This window comes from Amblyomma americanum, chromosome 10, assembly GCF_052857255.1.
Source record: "Amblyomma americanum isolate KBUSLIRL-KWMA chromosome 10, ASM5285725v1, whole genome shotgun sequence".
NCBI classification, from domain to species: Eukaryota; Metazoa; Arthropoda; class Arachnida; order Ixodida; family Ixodidae; genus Amblyomma; species Amblyomma americanum.
Window position 1 is genome coordinate 52,429,820 of NC_135506.1, and position 20,221 is coordinate 52,450,040.

At 44.8% G+C, this 20,221-nt stretch overlaps 1 protein-coding gene across 1 annotated transcript; it reads left to right on the forward strand.

Annotated features, from left to right (window-relative positions):
• Positions 1-839: 839 nt before the first annotated feature.
• On the forward strand, positions 840-19,318 carry LOC144106392 (XK-related protein 4-like). Its single transcript, XM_077639190.1, has 9 exons — positions 840-1,025; positions 1,554-1,737; positions 3,961-4,151; positions 6,019-6,228; positions 8,563-8,847; positions 9,728-9,837; positions 12,429-14,550; positions 15,163-15,359; positions 17,137-19,318. The coding sequence occupies exons 1-7, from the start codon at positions 869-871 to the stop codon at positions 13,287-13,289; spliced, it is 1,998 nt and encodes a 665-aa protein (XP_077495316.1). The 5' UTR covers positions 840-868; the 3' UTR covers positions 13,290-14,550; positions 15,163-15,359; positions 17,137-19,318.
• The last annotated feature ends 903 nt before the right edge of the window (positions 19,319-20,221 follow it).

The following is a 20,221-nucleotide window of genomic DNA, read 5'->3' on the forward strand; positions in this document are numbered from 1 at the left end:
AATCATGTTAATTATACAATTGGTTCACTAAATTATAATAGTGAACTTTTTCAACTATTATCGATATGTACCTGATTGCAGTCAAAGATTTATAGCCGGCCGTTAGTAATAGCCATATCAGTTTTTCATTTTAGAATTCCGAAAACGCGATTATCCTCGCCGCTGTGGCTCAACAAATTTGAGCCATTTCTCGCGTCTTCGAAAACCGCGCGGCTGCGGGAAGCGCCGGCCATCAATCGACACTCCGTGGCAAGCTCTGTGACGCCGTACCACGTGATAACGCTGCTCCGCCCGCGGTGCGTTGATCCTCGCCACTTCGCTGCTCCATTGCGGGCGGAGCAGCGATTGTCCAAGGAGGTATGATTTGCACTGCCGCGGCCACACCAATACAATGTGGCTCTTTACGCCAGCCTGCACCAACAGCCAGAATTACAACCAATAAAGAAGCAGCAGTAATTGCCCTTAGGCGATATATGAAAATTGGTTTTGGGGGGAAGGAAATGACGCAGTATCTGTCTCCCATATCAGCGGACACCTGAACCGCGCCGTAAGGGAGGGGATAAAAGAGGGAGTGAGCTGAACTGAGCGGACACGCGCATTGAAAGAGGTGCCGTAGTGGAGAACTCCGGAATAATTTCAACCACCTGGGGATCTTTAACGTGCACTGACATCGTATATACTCCAATTAGACTTTGAGCATTTACGTCATAAGGATCGGGAAATGTCAGCGGAATGCACCAGTCACGATTCATACAATTCATACTTGGCGGGAGATCAAGTTTTTTTGTGTAGTCGTTTACCGCGTCACCCGCATCGCGGCGTCAGTGTCGTTAGCGAGGCGTTCGTGCGTGAACTTTCTTTTGCAACAATGACCGCGCGTGTTTTGAACGAAATCTTCTTCAAAAACTTTGTCTACGTGTGTTCCGTATCGGCGCCAGAGGCCAAGAAGGGGCCTAGGTTCACCAAGCTTGATGTGTTCTTTACCTTCCTGTCGGTCGTGACTTTCTTCTCGGACATCGCGACCGGTACGTAAACAACCGTTCTCCGCCCAAGTGATCGTTATGGCACCTCCGCGACACTTTCAAAACTCGCTTTTACCTGAAGCTCGTTCGCGACAAGCGGATTTGCTGTCGCGGTTGTGAGGCCGTTAGGATGCGTTTCAATGTGCGTGTCCGCTCAGTCCAGCGTTTCCTATTGTCCACGGAGATCCCATGGAAGGCTGCCCCAACTTTTCATGTCGCATGGTTTAAGGAATTCGGAAAGATCTGCCGGAGGTTTTTTCGTAAAGAACACATTTTGTTGATTACTGAAGAACATTTGTTTATATTTAGGCACGCCACAACTGCACATATCATAACGGCGCAGTGTCAGCGGTGTTTTGATCAAAACTACGAGTGTTGTGTCTATGCGGCTAAACTGTCAACGAAACGCGGCGCACGAAACACAGTACCTGCACACATTGAAAGGGCGTTTACGTTGCATTCGTTGTGCTGATCTGCACCGCTGATGGTTTTCTGAGTCCCGCTCTCTTTGTTTTTTTTTTCCTTTTGTAGATGTAATCGTGGTGACACAGTACGCACTGGGCAAGCTATGGGTGTACGCTGGCATGACCTTGTTCTTCGTGCTGATGCCATCTGTGGTGGTGAACATTTGTAGTCTCCGGTGGCACATTCACGACCAGCGTGTCTCCAAGATAATCTGGGTGGCCAACGTGCTACAGTTCGGCGTGTTGCACAGGTGAGGTGGGGTCGCTGTCTCCGAATGAGTGTGGTCGTCCTGGGAACAACATGGGCAAATCGCATTGTGCGAACGGCTCTCACGGAATGCTAAGTGCCTCTTGTTCCTTATCGGCTAAAAAGAGAGATGCCTCCACCGGCGCCGGCGAAGACGCGGGAGTGATAAGATAAGGAGTCTTCTGTTGTGGGTCCTAAAATGTAGAACTGAGACCTAAACACGACTGCTGAATGGGGACGCGGGGCAGTTTGTGTCGAGTTTGACAGTGCCACAGACCGAAGGTCTTGTACAGAACAAAAAAACTATATGTGTGTGCTCGCCCTAAGATGTCTCTCATATGGGACATCCCAAACTGCAGCCTGCAAACACAATCACCGTCAAACTTCTTGTGAAAGCTCATGTAGATTCCGACATATTAGAGAATGCCTAAATGTTTTATACTTGTCGTGAATTTTTATTTAAGAGCAAGAAATTGATTCGCAGGTCTAAGCAGTTGTCATTTAGAATTACAAAACAATATGGGTTGTATTCACCGGTGTAATATGAAAGACCTTCCACAGAAAAAAAATTGGAGGGGACAGTTAAGCTCTACTTTAAGTATATGATGCAATAGCACAATGGGTTAATTCCCATATATCCAGAAGGTCATTCTCTACTTTGCATTCATAGATCTCTGGGAGTCCTCATACCCCTCCTGGCGCAGTGGTGCAGCGGTTAAGCGATGTGCCACTGCCCTGCGATGGCAGGTGCTCCCACCGGTATGGGCCTTGTGCGACCCAGGTTGCTCTTCCGAGCGACCAATCATTAATTTAACTGCCACCTGCCACGGTGGGCAGTTTGCTCACTATCTGGGGGGCAGGTTATGATGATGCCGCAAGGTCACGTGGCCTAGGTGGCCCACCTGCCTCCTAGGTTGCTTGTCTGGGCACCACCGGCCGTGATGCTATGCCCGTGATTTTTCACGCACATCGCCCACACCTTGATTTTCTGGAGAATGGGGCCTTTAACGCCATCACGTCAAAATTTTCATCCCTGCTGATCTGAGTAGCTCACATAGCGGATGGTTAAGTCTTCATGACAGTAGTTGCATATGAGGGCTGGAAGGTTAGCCCGTGCTTGTGCGTGGTTTGTTTCACTCCTTGCACATTTTCTTGACAGCTGTGATCTTTATATCCACTGACTAATTCAGTGCCGATTTATACTAGCCTTTTCCTTTGCACAAATAATGGAGCGACCAGTCAGCTCTGGAAGTAGATTGGCAGAGACTGCAGTTTAACTGCAAAAAATATCAAAAGGCTGCTCAGCTCTCTTTCTGTGACATGTTGTGCTCAGGTGATCGTGCATATCGGCAACAGCGCCAGGACATTTGTGGTGAAGTGGCGCGGCAAAGTAAAAGGGGAGAGGTGGGTAGAATGTGAAAAATTTTGGTAGGCATGATGCCTTTGTGGCATTGCTCTTCATAAAAATAAAATAAGTTAAACTGCAGTGGACTCCTGTTGAGGGGCCCAATATGGGCTGGAATGTCATACTCCCCATTAGGTGTCTCAAGTTCTTCTTTCTGCGTTGTTGTGCCCTTCCAGTTATTACAGAGGTAATGTCAGTGAACCAATTAACTCACTTTCAGCTACTTGTTATTGCCTCATTTGGGTCTGAATGAAACACTCGGCAAATATTTCTATGGCCCAGCAAACTTTTGCTCTTGCCCCCTTTTGGTGCTTTCAGTGATGCTTATCAAGATCATGCAAGGGACCCCAAAACATTGTCATCATACCTTTCCTGAATTTCTTTTAATCTGTGTCCATCAACCCTGTTAATCTTTTAAGGCCCGTGCTGCATCAGAGTGACTTAAATTTTGCTAGTGGACACGCAGTCCACAGTGTTTTGTACACCGCAGAACAGGATGATGAAAAAGATGTGGATTGCCGACATATAAATAGGTATTATGCTTCTGTAAGCACTGCTACGTTAAAATTTGTATCTGTATGCTCCCACCTGCTTGGTCTTCCGAGACTGCAGTATCTCCCAAATAAATAAACATGTGCTCTGCAGCACCTTCAAGTGCTGCACAGTCCTACACATGTGCATGGCAGCTCACTAGGAGCATGAAAAGGGAAAGGTCTGAAGAGAAAAGAAATGCAGAATCTTTGGTGAAGAGGTATTCAGGGCCCGCTAAATCATGTAGGGCGTGTTGTAACCGTCTTGCGTTCATCCGTCCTCTTCCATCAGGTACTGGCTGTGCCTGCGTGCTGGGCTCAAGGCAGACCGGACACGGGACGCCGACGATTTCCGTGAGCTCTACCAGCACCAGAGCGACCTGTGCATGCTGCGCCTGTTTGACTCATTCCTCGAGTCGGCACCCCAGCTAGTGTTGCAGCTGTACATTATGGTCAACCAGGAAGACTGGAACCCCTGGACAGGTGGGTTTACCATTGCCCTTGCCAGCCGAAAGAATGTAAGACCCGTTCAATAATATCCTCACCTTTGTCTGCGTTGCTGCGTTGTCATTTCTTGCACAATGAAACACATACAAAAAAGTTAATCTTTTGTACGTATCATAATGAGCCCTTGTCTCCCCTGTTCTTGTCTGCACAATGCAACAAAGTCATAGAAGCTAATCGTCTGCTCGCTGTGGCTGAATGCAAGTGAGTGTCGTGCTGTAACAGTTCACTCCAACCAATATGTGCATTAGTTAAGAAGTTGGCATTGGCCTTGGTTTTTTTACGAGATCTGTGGGAGCCTAAACAAAGGTTCCTGATCTGTTAGTTCATTAGAGATTTTCAGCTCAACGAAGTTTCATCAAGAAGGGAGTCTACTGTACAGTTGAGCTTGTTAATACTGCATTACTGGCATGAATACATTGCAGCACAGGATAAAGGCCACTGTGTAGTGTTTTCCTCACCTTTTTATGCTGCATTGTGCTATATTCAAGTCAACCTTGATGTCTGCCTTTAAATTCTGGATATCAGTAAGGTCCTCATGCTGTGTGATGGGTCAGTTTATCGCTGTTGTCTTCCAGTGTTTACAGTTCTACAGAGTATACCTAAATTGAAAATACAGCCAACTTGCCAAGCATTGGGCTTTGGCAGTCTCTTCCTGCAGTGTGTTATTACCACAATTTAGTTACAAATGGCAAGATCTGTGCAGGATTTCTGATTTAGTGGTCAGTAAGTAAGTTAAGCTAGATTTATTTATAAATCATCACTCCGTTGTCGGTTTGTCACTGGCAGGATTTAACAGTGTTGCACTAGACTTGTGAAGGATGAATACTAATGCAAATGAATCTGGAAAGGTATGATTTTAATTGCGTGTTGGACATGAACAACCACATGCATTTCATCAGGCCTTTTTGTGCAGCCTACAGAAAATGAAAAGCTTCACCTAATAAACACTTGGCAGACCTCAGAATTGACTTAGCAAAAGCTTTGTGATGCCTGCAGACTCCATTTGAAAAGTACATGTTGAGGTGCCAGTCAATGGAAAGCGCCGAGCAGTGTTCTTTGTCTTTATGAAAACCAATTCCAGAGGCATGAAAATTCGCTTCTGCAGAGGCTCTCAGTTGCATATGTGTAATTATAAAATCCTATGCCGAAAACGGAACTCCAGCTCACATTACAATGCCTGCACTCTGTGGCTAAACGTCTGTGTTGACCTTGTGTTCTTCTTATCCCTCGCATTTTTTTTTTTCTCATTAAAGCCCTCTGCAGAGATATGTTAAGCCTCCCAGCATGTCCTGTGTATACTGAGCTTTTCTTGGTTCTGAAGGGAAGGCTACAGGGACCAAATGTCCGTAACTGTCATTCCGCCACAGTAGCTTCATTCCTTTGCTGATGTAGCTGGCGCCATCTATGAAAAGTTTTTGTAACGAGACTTGCCTAGCAATTTCGTTGTAATCAAGGAAACTACTTTTTCCCTTCACTTCCTGACATTGAAAGTCGGCAGTTGTGTTAGAAATATACTGTACCTTAAATAAGGAATATTGACACTATACTGCGTTTTGAGAGAAAACTCTGCACGCAATGACTATATTCTGCTTTGTAAGAAGAGAGGGTGCATTTTGGCTCCATAGCTTCTGCTGCATTGCCAGAAAAAGTTGTCGCGGAGCATAATAGCGCTGAAAACTGATGAAAGCTGATTGGCCTGTCTAAAGAGAGTGGCAAAGAAAGTAGTTCTTAGACTGTCTTCTCCATTGTCTTGTGCTCTGCATGTGTCTCGGCACTGCTGAAAAAGAGGTGAACTGAGGATTGGCTTGTCTTTGAAGTGGCTTTGGCTTGTGCATCATGGCAGGCGTCTCCGCACTGCTGTCCCTGCTGTCCCTTGGCTGGGGCATTGCGGCCTATGGCAAGGCCATGCGGTTGCACCGTGCCGAGAAGCAGCAGCTCTCCTGGACGGGCCTGGTCCTGCAGACCCTGTGGCGGTTCGGCACCATGACGTCACGCGTCACCGCCATGGTGTTGCTGGCTTGTGTCTGCGGTGCCTGGACTCTGGCCATACTGGGTAGGTACTCCTAGAGGGGCTACAGTTAGCAAAAGTGGGGGACTCATAAGCTTGTGTGCTTGGCGTATGATGGCCTTAGATGCTAATGTGCCATAAAGCCCAACACAGCACAACGCAGCATAAGCTTCACTGAAGTTGAAATTGTACTTATCCTTGCATCTATGTGTGAAGAACAGAGAGGCCTTGAAGAGCTGCCAGGTTTGCTTATTTTGCACCAACGGCGTCAGTTGTGGAGCCCCTCGGCTTCAGGTATTTCAGCTTATCTTTGAAATCATGTCTGAATAAGATAATGCTTCCTTAGGTCTTTTATGACACCATTCTTTTTGCCGTTTGCCACTACCTCAAGTGATGCTTCAATGATATTGAAGAAATGCTCCGTCCGCATCGTATGAAACTTTTGTATTGGCATCATGGAAGCATGCAGTTTGAAAGGATTTTTTGGCTACTTGTAAGATGCAACATTCTATTATGTGGGGTATTCCAGCAGTGCAAAGTGTTCCAATTGGCAAACAACACCTTTTGAGGACAGAGCTGAGTGTCCATGTTGTGCTGGTTAGGGTGTTTTGATCACCAGTGGTAAGTTATTGTGGCTAACTGCAGTTACATTCCTCATATTTAAAAAAAGCCAAAAAGAGAGACAAACACGAAAGCAATACAGGTATGAGCCTCAACCTGCACTTTTTTGTACACAGCAGTAGAGTCATCCTGCCAGATTGATTATGTCATTGACAATGACACTGTCTTTTAGGTGTCCTGTCTGAACACTTGAAGAATATATATTGACATTTCCTTGCTGTCCTTGTTAATGGATGCTCTCTGTCAGTCTGTCAGTATCATTGAGTTGCATACTGAACGCACCTTTTGTACGATCGAGCTGCTGAAGCTACTGGATGGAATAGTGTCTGCATCGTAGTTTAACTTTCTTTGCTTAAAACTGATTACTTGATTCTGAAGAAAAGATCTGATCATTCACAAAAAAGAGTAATGACCCTGTCAATTTACTTTTCTACTATTGAATGTCTTGTGCATCCCATTGTCAGTAATGTTTCGGTTTGTCAAAATTAATTTAAATATTTATATTTTCCTTCGAATAGCTGTTGAAGCTTTCTTCACTGTTATCCTGCATTCTTCATGAACTGAAGCATATGCTTAAGCATAATTCTTTCATTTTGTAAGCTTTTTAGTGCTGCTTTGGGTACAATTCTTACTTTTCAGAACTGGAAACCATAATGCCTATTGTGACAGTAGGGGGTACATGTTGTAGCTAAAATAGAGGAACCAGAATGATAGCACTAACAGCTGGCATCTGATCAGAGGGCAAATGCAATCTATGTGAAAACCCCGCTACATTCAACCACAGTCTTGATTTATCCTAGAATACACACATCATGTTGTTACTGTGAAAAGACCTTGTGCCCCAGTTTAAAGAATTGAATCTCTGCCCCAAAATACAAAATAGTTGTTTCGCAGGTTTCAGCACCCAAGGTAATAAAAATTGGGGTATTTTAACTAGTTCACAGAGTCGGTACAAGCAGCCGCCACGATGGCTCAGTGGTTGTGGCACTCAGCTGCTGACCCGAAAGACGCGGATGGAATCCCGGCCATGGCGGTCACATTTCAATGGAGGCGAAATTCTAGAGGCCCATGTACTGTGTGATGTCAGAGCACATTAAAGAACCCCAGGTGGTCGAAATTTCCGGAGCCCTTCACTACAGCACCCCTCATAGCCTTCGTTGCTTTGGGATGTTAAATCCCCATAAATCATAAACTAGAGTCGGTATAGGTGTAAAAAATAAGGTAATTGTCATAAGTGGGTTTAATTAAATGTACAGCCTTTGTCAAAAGTACAGAGCCCAAGGCATTTGCTTCTGAGCCGTGCTGCTTGGCTCATAATGTGTCTTCAGTGTTCGAAATCTCTTGCAGGTAAGAGGAACCTTTGTCCTCACTCCTTTGAGGGTTAGTTCCATGAACAGTACTAGAGATCCACTGCAAGGCTTAGAAGCAGAGCCCTTGCGTTCCTTTCTCACGTAAGTACGGGTACACATAGCTCCAATATAAAAGGGAACGCGCTACCCACATGACCAACTCCACAATTATATGAGTGAAAGACTCGCTTTTCTCTTTCCTCTAAACAGTTTTCCTCTGGGCAGATATACAGCCCCCGAGACAATTTTAACTTCAGTGTGGAAATAACAGTAGACTTCGTTCTTGTGTGCACACCCACCGTTTCCTTTCATAATGGAGCTAAATGCACATGACACACAGGCATTTGCATTGCAGAAAGTGTTGATTAGTTACATCTCAGTCTTTTTTATTTCTCTTGGCTCCGTATAGGCGCCCACTGGGCGCTGATGACCAGCTGGCTGGTGTGGCAGAAGACCGACTTCTGCCCGTCACGCTGCGAGGAGCTCGCGTACAACGCTGTCGTGGGTGCCATCTACACCTTCTGCTTCTTCAACGTGCGCGAGGGTCGCTCCCGCGGCCGTGTGGTCAGCTTCTACACGCTCATTGGTGTGCAGAATGTCGCATTCCTCATTGCCTACTGCATCGCGTGGGGCGAGGCCGACGACCTGCACGCCATCACGGCCACGGCCGTGGTGCTGGGCAGCTTTGGCATCGGTGAGTTTACGCATCTCCTTCACAAAAGCATCACGCGTGCTTTGGTTTACCTTTCATATATATCAAAGTGCATAGTATTGCTATGTAATGTTGCCAACGGGGCTTGGGCTTCATTCAATACCTTGCATAGGGAACACAATGCAATTGCAAACAAGATGAGGCTGAATTTCTTGGGAGGTGTTTTTAGTGACTTGAATAGTTTGAAAGATTTTTCATATCATGCTGACACTATGAACATGAAAACTAGCACAAATTAGAAAGTAGGAGATGAACAACCTAGTTAAGAAAGACCACTTAAGGCTGGCCATAACACAGTTGGAACTAGTTGTTCTTTATTTAATAGGAAGGTAAAAAATGAAAGTAATTATTCCGGAGCCCTCCATTACAGCACCTCTTTCTTCCTTTCTTCTTTCACTCCCTCCTTTATCCCTTCCCTTAGGATGACGCTGCCAGGTGGCCAACCATATATAAGACAGATACTGTGCCATTTCCTTTCCCCTAAAACCAATTATTATTATTATGAGCATGTAGCGTGTCATTTGATCCCAACTTGTGCCCTATTTCTTGAGGTTGACGAAATAAACTGCACAGGTTCTTCTGGGCTTCACTTCATTGCAAAAAAAAAGTGTGTTAGAAGTCAACACAGTCAAGATTTATACTACCTCAGGGAAAAATGCATTCAGATTACAAACAAATGCATATACATGCACACTTAAAACACCAATGCTGTGCACTATGTCTGTTTCTTCATCTTTTCATGTTTGTTGTGCACGGTCTGAAGGACTAGCCTGAGTTCAGTCAGTTCTGGGAAGTGCCTCCAAGCCTGAACTATGCACATACATGCTATTCCCACACGCACTTTGCCTTGTTGTCCCTGCAGGCATGTACTGCATGGCCCTGTACTACCGGTTCTTCCACCCCAGTGGCCCCATCTACCTGTGTGCTCCTGACAGCAGGAGTTCCCACAGTGCGGAGCAGCTTGAAACGCAGGTGAGGTGGCGAGCACACACAAAAAAAAATAAGAATGGGCGGTAGCATGTTTTACCCACCGCGGTGGCTCAGTGGTTAGGGCGCTCGACTACTGATCCGGAGTTCCCGGGTTCGAACCCGACCGCGGCGGCTGCGTTTTTATGGAGGAAAAACGCTAAGGCGCCCGTGTGCTGTGCGATGTCAGTGCACGTTAAAGATCCCCAGGTGGCCGAAATTATTCCGGAGGGCTACGGCACCTCTTTCTTCCTCTCTTCTTTCACTTCCTCCTTTATCTCTTCCCTTACGGCGCAGTTCAGGTGTCCAACGATATATGAGACAGATACTGCGCCATTTCCTTCCCCAAAAGCCAATTATTATTATAATTATTATTAACATGTTTTATGATAAATTTCCATCTCACAAGCGAATAATGGCACATTTTAAGCAGGTCCAATAAAGTCTTCTCCAAACAGGAGGTCTGACATCTATGGTCTAGAAATTTTAAATAAAGTCAGTGACCAATGGGAAGGAAAATGTTGAGTGCACCATTGAGACACAGATGTGGATTAATGAAAAAATGCAAAATCATAATCTCTTAGGTGAAAGTAAGATGAAGAAATCGGCTTGGGGAAGATACCTGTAATGTGCAGAACAGGTTATTGATGGTCTCTTTTTGAGTGACAGGGCAGGTACTGAAGGGTGGAAGATTTACTTGAAAGCAGCAGGTGCTCTTATAGAGTTGCGAGGGTATAGTTAGATGCAACTTAAAAAACAGACAGGATTTGGCAACAATGTACCAAGGACTGCAAGTCGTTGCTTTACTCCGCTGACCAATATCAACAGCAAACGAATTTGGCTTTTAATGTAATATTTCACAGTGTAATATTTCAATAATAATGTAATATTTCACTAGCCACAGGCACCAAAATTCTTGCATACATATTTTTGTCTTGCAGTCAGCCTTCTGTATAGGTAGCAAGAAAAGATTTAACAACAGACTGTTTGCTTGTCATGTAGAAATTCTGTGTGGCAGTCATGAATGTGAGCGGCGCTTTACTGCATAAGTTGTATCCGACCGTAGGAACTTCACTGGGATAGATGGTGGAAGGGATGATAATTAAACATCAATGGGAGAGGTCTTTGTTGTGACATAAATTTAGCATTTTCATTGACATATGTTGCACAGGCATTCCAAGAAAAACGCCTCTGTGACGCTCTCTGCACCCCAGATGTTCATTTTGTTTCTGAGCTACGGATGATAGTATATCATCTTTGCACCGCAAAATTCTACTTGTTTCGGTTGTTCAGACTTGAGGACAGCATCTTTCGAGTCGCACCAGTCGCAACATGCCTTTGGAGGTACGACCACCTTCTGTTCCTGCTCCCACCAGCCAGTAATTCGAATCTTGAGCAAGTAATTTGTCTAGCAGGTCCAGTGTGTCAGGCTATCCCTTGCAGGCCAATTATCCCACCTGACTATTTACTATAATCAACACAGTGTGGTAGCGAATCATCATGAATTTAACTTTGGACGGAGTTTCTTGAAAATAATTGGTTTAAAACAGTGCTGCAAAGGTAACTGCAAAGAAAACATAGACATGGAATTAAGATATCCACAAGTGTTTCAGACATATTGCAGAGTAACTCGATCAGGAACGCTTATTGCTTGAATACTGCTTTTTGCTTGTGTATACAGTAAAACCTCGTTAATTTGACCCCTGTTAATTTGGAAATCTGGATAATTCGAACTGCCAGCTCTGTCCCGGCTAATGCCCAAGTAAGTCTATAAAGTCACACGCTCGCTAATTTGGACGTTGCGGGCCTTGCAGTGGGCTCCCGAAAGGAGATCATATCCAGGTGTTGCCTGTACGGTAAGAGATCATCAAAATAGCCCTACTCAAAACCTGAATTATGCTGCAGAGTCGCTCACGCACCTCTGACATGCGCGTAACAGCAGGCGTGGCGACGAACAGACGACTCCATCTCCAAGAAGCCCAACCGCATAGTTGTGATTTCGCTTTTCTGTGCTTTGCGCCAGCCAAGTGAGCCCAACTGCATGCCACTTTTGAGACAGATTGGCATGTTGCTGGTGTTTCCTTCCCCCTTACTTTTCCTTGCGCTTCGGCACCGCAGAGTGTTTCCTTTACTTCCATCTGCATGGTTCTATTTTATTCAGTGCGCCGAAGCTGCACACTCCTCACGTGCTGTCTGCCACTTGTGCAGTGAAGCCTCCTTAAATGCAATGGTGCCGCTGGTGAGGGGTGTGACGCGTTAGCAGTGGAGCTGCACATCTTTACACCTTGAGAGATGGTAGGGAGGCCATTATAATTTTGCAGCAGTTTTGCTTCGTCATTCCCGACAGTATGCACATAATGAAACATTGATGGAAACATAAAAAAATAGTCTTTGCCATGCTGTTCTGATGTCAAAAGCAAGCAGCCATTGCCCTGTCTCCCACCGCATAAATTTTCTGTGATGCAAGCAGTTCTTGAAAGTTTTTCTGGGGTCATTCAGTGATTCAAACTTTCCAATAATTCAAAAAATTTTTTCCGATCTCTGGCAGCATGAAACAAGCAGGTCCAAACTAAAGTTCTGCATGCACTTTCTTGCAGGAACCGAGCGTTGCACTGGGCGACGTTGCTACTCCACACAGCAAGCCGAGACCAGCAGCAACTGCAGTCAGCGCATCACACTCATTTCGAACCCTCAAGTATGTAAACTGCACCCACCAGATGACGTCCACACCACGCCAATTAGACGCCAGAGCAGCATCGCCGTCCCTGAGCGACGACAGTACAATTTCACCGTGTGACAACGATGTGCACCTTGACACAGGCGAGGCATGTGGCGAAGGAAGGCTCTTCAGCAGAAAAATCCGAGACAAAAATGTAGCAGATGAAGTAAGGCACAGTGAAATGTGCCATCTCAGTGCCATGCAAAGCCACCTGGGGACTATCACAAGTCCCAGGGAAGCTTGCAGGGTGAGGTTCGACTTGAGAGACTGTTCGCTCGAAGAAAGTCACCATCGGTGGCGATCAGAAGAGTGCAGCTTCGCTGACTGCGGGTCCGACTCATACTACAGCAAGGTTGAGGCTTTTGGCGTCACAAAGGACCGCATCGCCAGCCGCCACCATGTTGTCAATTACAACTTCCGTCCGTTTGTGGCCGACGCTGCGCTGGGCCATTTCTTCAGGAGGCACTGTTCCTGTCTCGTGCTCTTCGAATGCCTGCCAGATCGCAGTGGTTTCGAATCTTCACTTTTTCCAATGGACAGTGCAGGTGACTCACCAAAGAAGGCGCTGCAGAATGTGAAGTCAACGCCAAATATGAGACTAGGCCAGCAGCAAGACGGGAGTGGCAGCAGGGATTCGGCAGCTTCCTGGTCAATGCAAAATTTCCTGGCGGCAACCCCGGCCTTTTCCAAAAGCATGGCCAGCGAACTTGCGAGTGGGTCGGCGACACTGCTTATCTGAGTTGCTGATTGTATTGGACACAAGTCGTGACAATCAGTGTCATGGGACTGACAAATGTGTTCTGCGCCAGCCGCGTCAGCATGTCCACGGCACACACACGCAGTGCACGATCACATACAGTGCTCTGGTTTAACATGGCACCCCCATCTGCCCTCCCCATTAAGCTTGGAGCTGGTGAGTAATCAAGTTCATCAAGACTGCACTGCTGTCAACATTCCAGTTGAGTCACATGCAATGCACGGTGCTCACAGACTGTGAGAACGGGGTCCGTCTTCCTTTCTCACGGGCCCTTTATCGCATTTTCATGATGTAATACTCAGTGTGGCTGGTGTAGCTGGCATTGGGAAATGGTGGGGAGGTCAGTGCCTGCCCTAACTAGTGTCAGTTAGTAGTTAAAGGCAGGTTTCGATGAAAAATGCCACTGAGCATTATGAAAATGCCGTGCTTATAGAAGCGCAAGTTGAGAGTGGAGAAAAATGGCAACTTGTTAATTTGATAGAATAATGTTTGCTTATTCGCAGTGGAATACAGGCCAGAAATGTGCCGTGATGGCTTCCACGAACATGCCATATGTTTGCAAGCAAACCACGCAGGTCACTGTCACTTCATGCTCATAGCATCTGCTTGAATGCAGTTAAGTTGAATACGTACTGTACAGCTAATTTCTTTGCCCGTGTTGCATGTTTATGAAAAATGCTTTCTCGACAGCATGTTCCTAAGGTGATCAAAGTGTCAAAGGGACTTTCCTTTAAGCACAGGCTCACTGTGCGAATTTAGTAGCAGACATGAATGTGCAACACCTGCGCGTTGCAAGCTCTGTTTCAGTAACTGACTTGCTGCGATGGCTGAGGCATCTTTGGCCTTTTCAAGCATTTCTGCTTTTTTTTTTCCTCCAGTTAGTAGTGGTGATTTCATTTCATTTTATGTGTTCTGTTTTCATCAGAAATGACAAGGGAAGGCCGAGGCAAAAAGTGGAATCAATCTCCACTTGAGACAGCCTGACTTCCCCGCATATTGGCATACAGTGTTAGAGGACCCATATAAAAAAAAAAAGGAAGCCATCATATGACCCTTGTGGGAAAAAGCACAAAACATTTGGCGTTTAGGATGCATGTTCTGCTCAGTGCCCAGCATATAAGAGTTATCACGCAACATGGTTGTAAAGCTTAAAAATCACTGTTACAGAAGTGCTATACAAGAAAAAAAGAGTGTCGAGCAATAAAACACCATCCGAAGAATAATACAAACAAATAAGATTACAGTGATAAAAAAAATTGGCTGAAGGCTTAGCTTGGTTAAGCCTGGAAGATTGCGAAAGCAATACCCTTGGCTGCGCCTTGGTTCGGTTGATGGTGTGGACATGGTTGCCCTTTGTTAAACTTATGACTATACATTGTTTTGCTTTGTTTCTGCTATTGATATCCTTGGTACACTTATGACTTATCTATGTTATGTCGCTTGGCCGCAGCAGATCGTTCCAGCCTCGCCTTGGCGAGAGGAGCGGAGCTGTTTTATACAGCTGGTGTGACGTCACTCTGACCGTAGCGCCCCTGGTGAGAGGAGCGGGAGTTAGGCCGCCGTTGGTGGCTACCGCCTCGCCTCGCGACGGCGTGAGATGGGGCCCCGTTTTTACACAGCTGGTGTGACGTCACACCGACCGTAGCGCCCCTGGTGAGAGGAGCGGGAGTTAGGCCACCGTTGGTGGCTACCGCCTCGCCTCGCGACGGCGTGAGATGGGGCCCCGTTTTTACACAGCTGGTGTGACGTCACTCTAGGTCACGTGGTGTGACGTCACGCAGCGAGGTCACGCTAAAGGTCAATGGTGCCTACCACCACCTCGCCACGGAACGGGCTGAAGTGCGACCTAAAGTAGTATTGCTTCGCAATAAAACATGAAACACTGTGGTGCTCCACTTGATGGGCACATTTAGTGCGAGAAAAAGAGGATGCACCAAAGCTCAGGATTTCTAAAAGTATATATACGGCATTACTTGTGTTCAGACAGCATAAATCGAAAAATCCTCTGGTTATGACATAACTTTTTAATGCGATACTGTTAAGCCTCCCGTTGTGCAGAAAATCCAGTGGCGGCGTTGTAAGAAAAAAATTCCTGCAAAAGCTACCTAGGTGGGCCATCTAGATCACGTTAGCTTGTGGCCTCATCACAAGTGCAACAACAAATGCTCCTTCATTGCACAAAGGTCACAAGATGCAGCTTAGCGACAAAGCAGGAACATCTGCAATTTGAGTATGCCCACACCTGGACCCCATTGTAAGAGACACGGGTGCAACAGACGGTCGGGAATAAGAGGCATTTTTCGCTCATTTGGTTGCCCGCCCTATCTCCTCCATTATGCATGCCTGTTTTTTATCAGATGGTTATAGTAGATGTTCAGTAATTAAAGACAACCAGCCTTCGAATTTTAATGAAGAGCCTCGCTTATAAGAAACATTTTAGCTTAACTTGCGGGATTGCGTCCATGCGCCAGGAAGAAGGCAGGGCAATATCACTCACGGGATATTTATTACAACTGAAACTAACATAGAATAGGCCGGCTAGATGCAAAACATCCAAGAGGGCACATTAACTCCAAGTGCTGCGTGAAGAAGAGCTTCCAAGCTACCGGCGGGGGTACAGGTGCAAGCGTACGGGCACCAAGAATTGCAGGAGCCTGTGAAGGAGGAGTTACCCGGGAAGGAGGAGGGAGGGCATGGTCCCGTCTCTGGCAGCTGCTTCGAACCGTGCCACCCGAGAAGAGGGTCATCGGTGGCCCTGCACGCCTAGAGCGTGGAACGGAGAAAAGAGCTAGTCGAAAAACGGGTATGTGTGGAAAACTAAAAAGAGCGCTCTGCAGATGTAAATGTATGGAGTCGCTTTCATATCCTCTATCTGAACATATCGTAAAATCTAAATGCCTTAACAGCTGTTGCTGAATCTTGCAGTCACTGCGTAACCGTCCTGCAAGTTTTTTTTCTTTCACTCCCACCTTCCGCCCTCCCTCGTGGTGCAGTTGGGCAGGGTGCAGTTAATGTGCCCACTGTGCAGTTGATGTGCCCACCCAGAAGTGAGACAATTAATACGCCTTAATTTCCTCAAAACCAATTTAGTTATTTTTTTGCACACTGAAAGCAGCTGAGGTGCACACCGAGAAGTGAGACAGTTAATGCGCCTTAATTTCCTTAAAACCAATTTAATTATTTTTTTGCACACTGAAAGCAGATGCCCTCTTCGTCAGCCTAGTGCACTGCAGTTGCGCAACACGGGTCTCCTTTTATTATAGTTAAGTCCCCGGTTTGCCTAACGAAGTTTGCTCTTAGTCTGCTGTACACAATAACGCTGGGCAGAAGGCTTAAATTTTTACAGTTCATGATAAGTAAACTAAAAAAATTCCAGTACTTTTCTTATCTCGAAATATTTATCTTGGTTTTACGACTTTGGGTTACTGAGGGCTAAGTGTGAAAAAAACTTGCCAACAGCTGAAGCTGCAGAGCAGTGGAAAGCATATGGCGTCTTGACATTATGTCAAGCAGACGGAAGTAAACACCTACTTTCGCAGCTAATAAGCTTAATTAACAAGCTAAAGACTTTTTTTTTTATGAAACTCCTAGTCTTTGAGTGACAAAATGGATACAGTGCAACATCGACTTGTGAAAACACGAAACCCTACTTTTAAGAAACCTCTTTTATAACAGATAAAAATTCTCCAGTACTTGTCTGTTATAAAGGGGCTCAACTGTACTGCAATTACAAAGTTCTGTCTTGCATATAAATGTGCCTCCTTCTATGATGCATGAAGATGGGAACAAGGTTCCCTGAAACTTGGCTGTCATACCCATTTTTTTTTAGCTACAGCCAAGAAGTGTTGCCTGTAGACTTAGATGAGTCATAGCTTTTTGTTTGAATTTGCATTATCTACTGTTGCAGCTGCAGTGAAAGTTTCACTAGAGAGAAATCTATATACTATACATTTTAGAGTAGGTGCTTCACTAACCATTCACATCATATCACTAAGCAGCCTTTCTGATAAGTGCATACCTTGGTGCCTGCGCCATTTGTGCAAGAGTGTAAACCGTTATTAAAGTTCTTGTTTTACTCTCTTTGTGTAGTATGCCATAGATGGTACAGGTGCCCCTTGAAACAGAATCTTTGCTCATGTATTGTGTGTCAAACACTTCGACAATATGATACTCTTCACTCGGGAACAACTTATGTGGAAGCTCTGTGACAAGTGCACTTATAGAAGGGAAAGAGAGAAAATCGGTTTATTTGTAACGCATTATTAAGCGCTGAGTAAGTTCGTGGGTTGTCAAATTTATGCCAGCTGATCATCCAGTTGGGAATTTACCCCAAGATACAGACCGTCACTAAAGAATGCCAGTGTAAGCATTGTTTCCAGATTCCCAAAATTGTGTTATGCAGCTGAATCTCGACAATATGAACTTGAAGGAGACTGGAAATGTGTTTCAATAACGAGGAGTCCGAAAAATAAAAACTTGATCAGGCTCCCCTTCAAAAAATAAAGACACCAAATTTTAGTTCTGTGCTCCATTTTTGGAGTGATGCACAGCACACTAGAGAACACAGACAGCCACGAGGTTTCGGTTTCAATGTTTGAACGACGTCTGTGACGTAACAGACAATTTGAATTCATGTGAAGCGTACAGAAACTGCAGTATGTTGCTGGTTTCTTCGTTTTAACTCACACCAACTCTTATGCCTGCCCAAGAATGGAATAAGAAAAATGAGCAAGCAGCAATTATATTTCAGTTTCTGCATGGCTCACATGACTTAAACATTAATGTCACAACCGTCGTTCTACCATTGAAACCAAAACGGCACAACATTTTGACTAACGTGGAAGTTTAGGCGATTGGTACACATCTCGGCGCATGTACACTGTTTTGTCTTGCGCCCTATTCCAAAGAGAAAAACACGCATACAAAAATTTAGTCTCTCTACTGCTTTAATAGACACGACTTTGGTGGGGCCAGGTATTGATTTGAATAAAGAGGAAGTCCTAATTAACATGGTTTGGGTGCACTGGTAAGCAGTGCTGTGCTTATATCCCTCATAGTACACCACAAATATTCTAAGCATGTGCTTTGAAAAGGCGCACTTATCTTGCACAGTAGTTAAAAGGCAGGATTTACCTCTAGTTTTAACTAAAGAACGAGCCTGTTCCTTGTCGTTATACATATTAGTATGACAGTGGTCAAGATTTGACTTTAACGGTATGTCCCACTTTAAGCGAGGCTATTTATTTTTGAGGTTTGCATTGCAGGAGACACAACCTAACGGGTACTCAACAAAATGTTTCAGGAGTGAATACAGATGCCTTAGATGTTCATCATGCATGCTCCTTCCAAACTGCATTATGAAATAAATACTTCTTTGCTTCGAGATTATTTCCAAAATTGTAGGTTAGTTGGGCTATGTGAAAATTCCAAAACTTCGAAGCATCTGCAGCATTCTTTTGTTGGTGCTACAAAAACCATGAATCGTTTGGTTAGGAGGATGCGTAGGACTGCAGAGGTGCAGCTATTCTAGAGCATGTGTTGTGTACTGGATGATTGACTTCACTGGTTGCCATTACTCTTCAAGTTGCTCCCAAGAAAAACCAAAAAGTGCGACTACTCTCTCCCGGTTGCGCTTCGTCGCCTTTGTTATCCCTACTTTGCCAACAGGCTGTACAGATTTTTAACCACTATTTGCGCCGGTAATCTTCCGTGGTGAGTTTGAGGTTCAATCTCTAACAAGTGCTGCACCATCATATTACAATGAGCACTTGTGTATATATCTGTATATATGTGTACATTAGATATATTTCAGCACTATATTTTGGAGCATAACAAGATTTACTCATTGCATGATTGATGTTGTCTTGCTTGCATTTTTAGAGATACTTGTTTAGCGCTACCAAGTCTCTTAGGTTATCATGGCAGACTGTATCTGCCTCTGCATTTATTTTGCATACAGTTTTATCTGTGATGATATGCATATCAAATGTGCTAATAAATGGAGTATATACAAAATTTTATGAAAGGTTCACGTTCATCTACAGTCTCTTTTTGGTGTGATACACATTGCAATTCTCATCAACCACTTGATTAAATGCATGATCTGTCACAATCTGTGTAATAGGTCAACTTGAACATGAACACGCTTAACTAGACCTGAAAGCAAATACACTTTGTACACATATAATTGGCCAATCACAGAAAAAAAATGTGAGTTCAACAGCAAATGCACACCACAATAGCTCTAAAAAAATAGATATTAAATCAGACAATCAACTTCAGTTACATTATTTAGCACGCTGTCATTCACTGTTGCACTTGTACTCGCAAATGATCCACCTTGGTATAAATCTTTTTTTTTGTTCCAGCAGCTTTGTGCAAAATAAACCGTCTGCTATAGAGCTACAACAGATTAAAAAGGAAAAGTGGCCCCAACAAGGCTATAGTGTGCAATGTGCTTTATCATTCGTTCAGTTGTTTAGTTGTCTGAAGAGGAAAATGACAAACCTGTATGGTGATATTCACTGCACACATGCTAGTCTGAAAATATTTCTTTAGTGGAACATATTTTATTGCTTAACTGCAAAAAAAGAGAACAGTGCTTAAAGGGGTAATAATAATAATAATTGATTTTGGGGGAAAAGGAAATGGCACAGTATCTGTCTCATATATCGTTGGACACCTGAACAGTGCCTAAGGGAAGGGATGAAGGAGGGAGTGAAAGAAGAAAGGAAGAAGAGGTGCCGTAGTGGAGGGCTCCGGAAAAATTTCGACCACCTGGGGATCTTTAACGTGCACTGACATCGCTCAGTACATGGGCGCCTTAGCGTTTTTCCTCCATAAAAACGCAGCCGCCGCGGTCGGGTTCGAACCCGGGAACTCCGGATCAGTAGTTGAGCGCCCTAACCACTGAG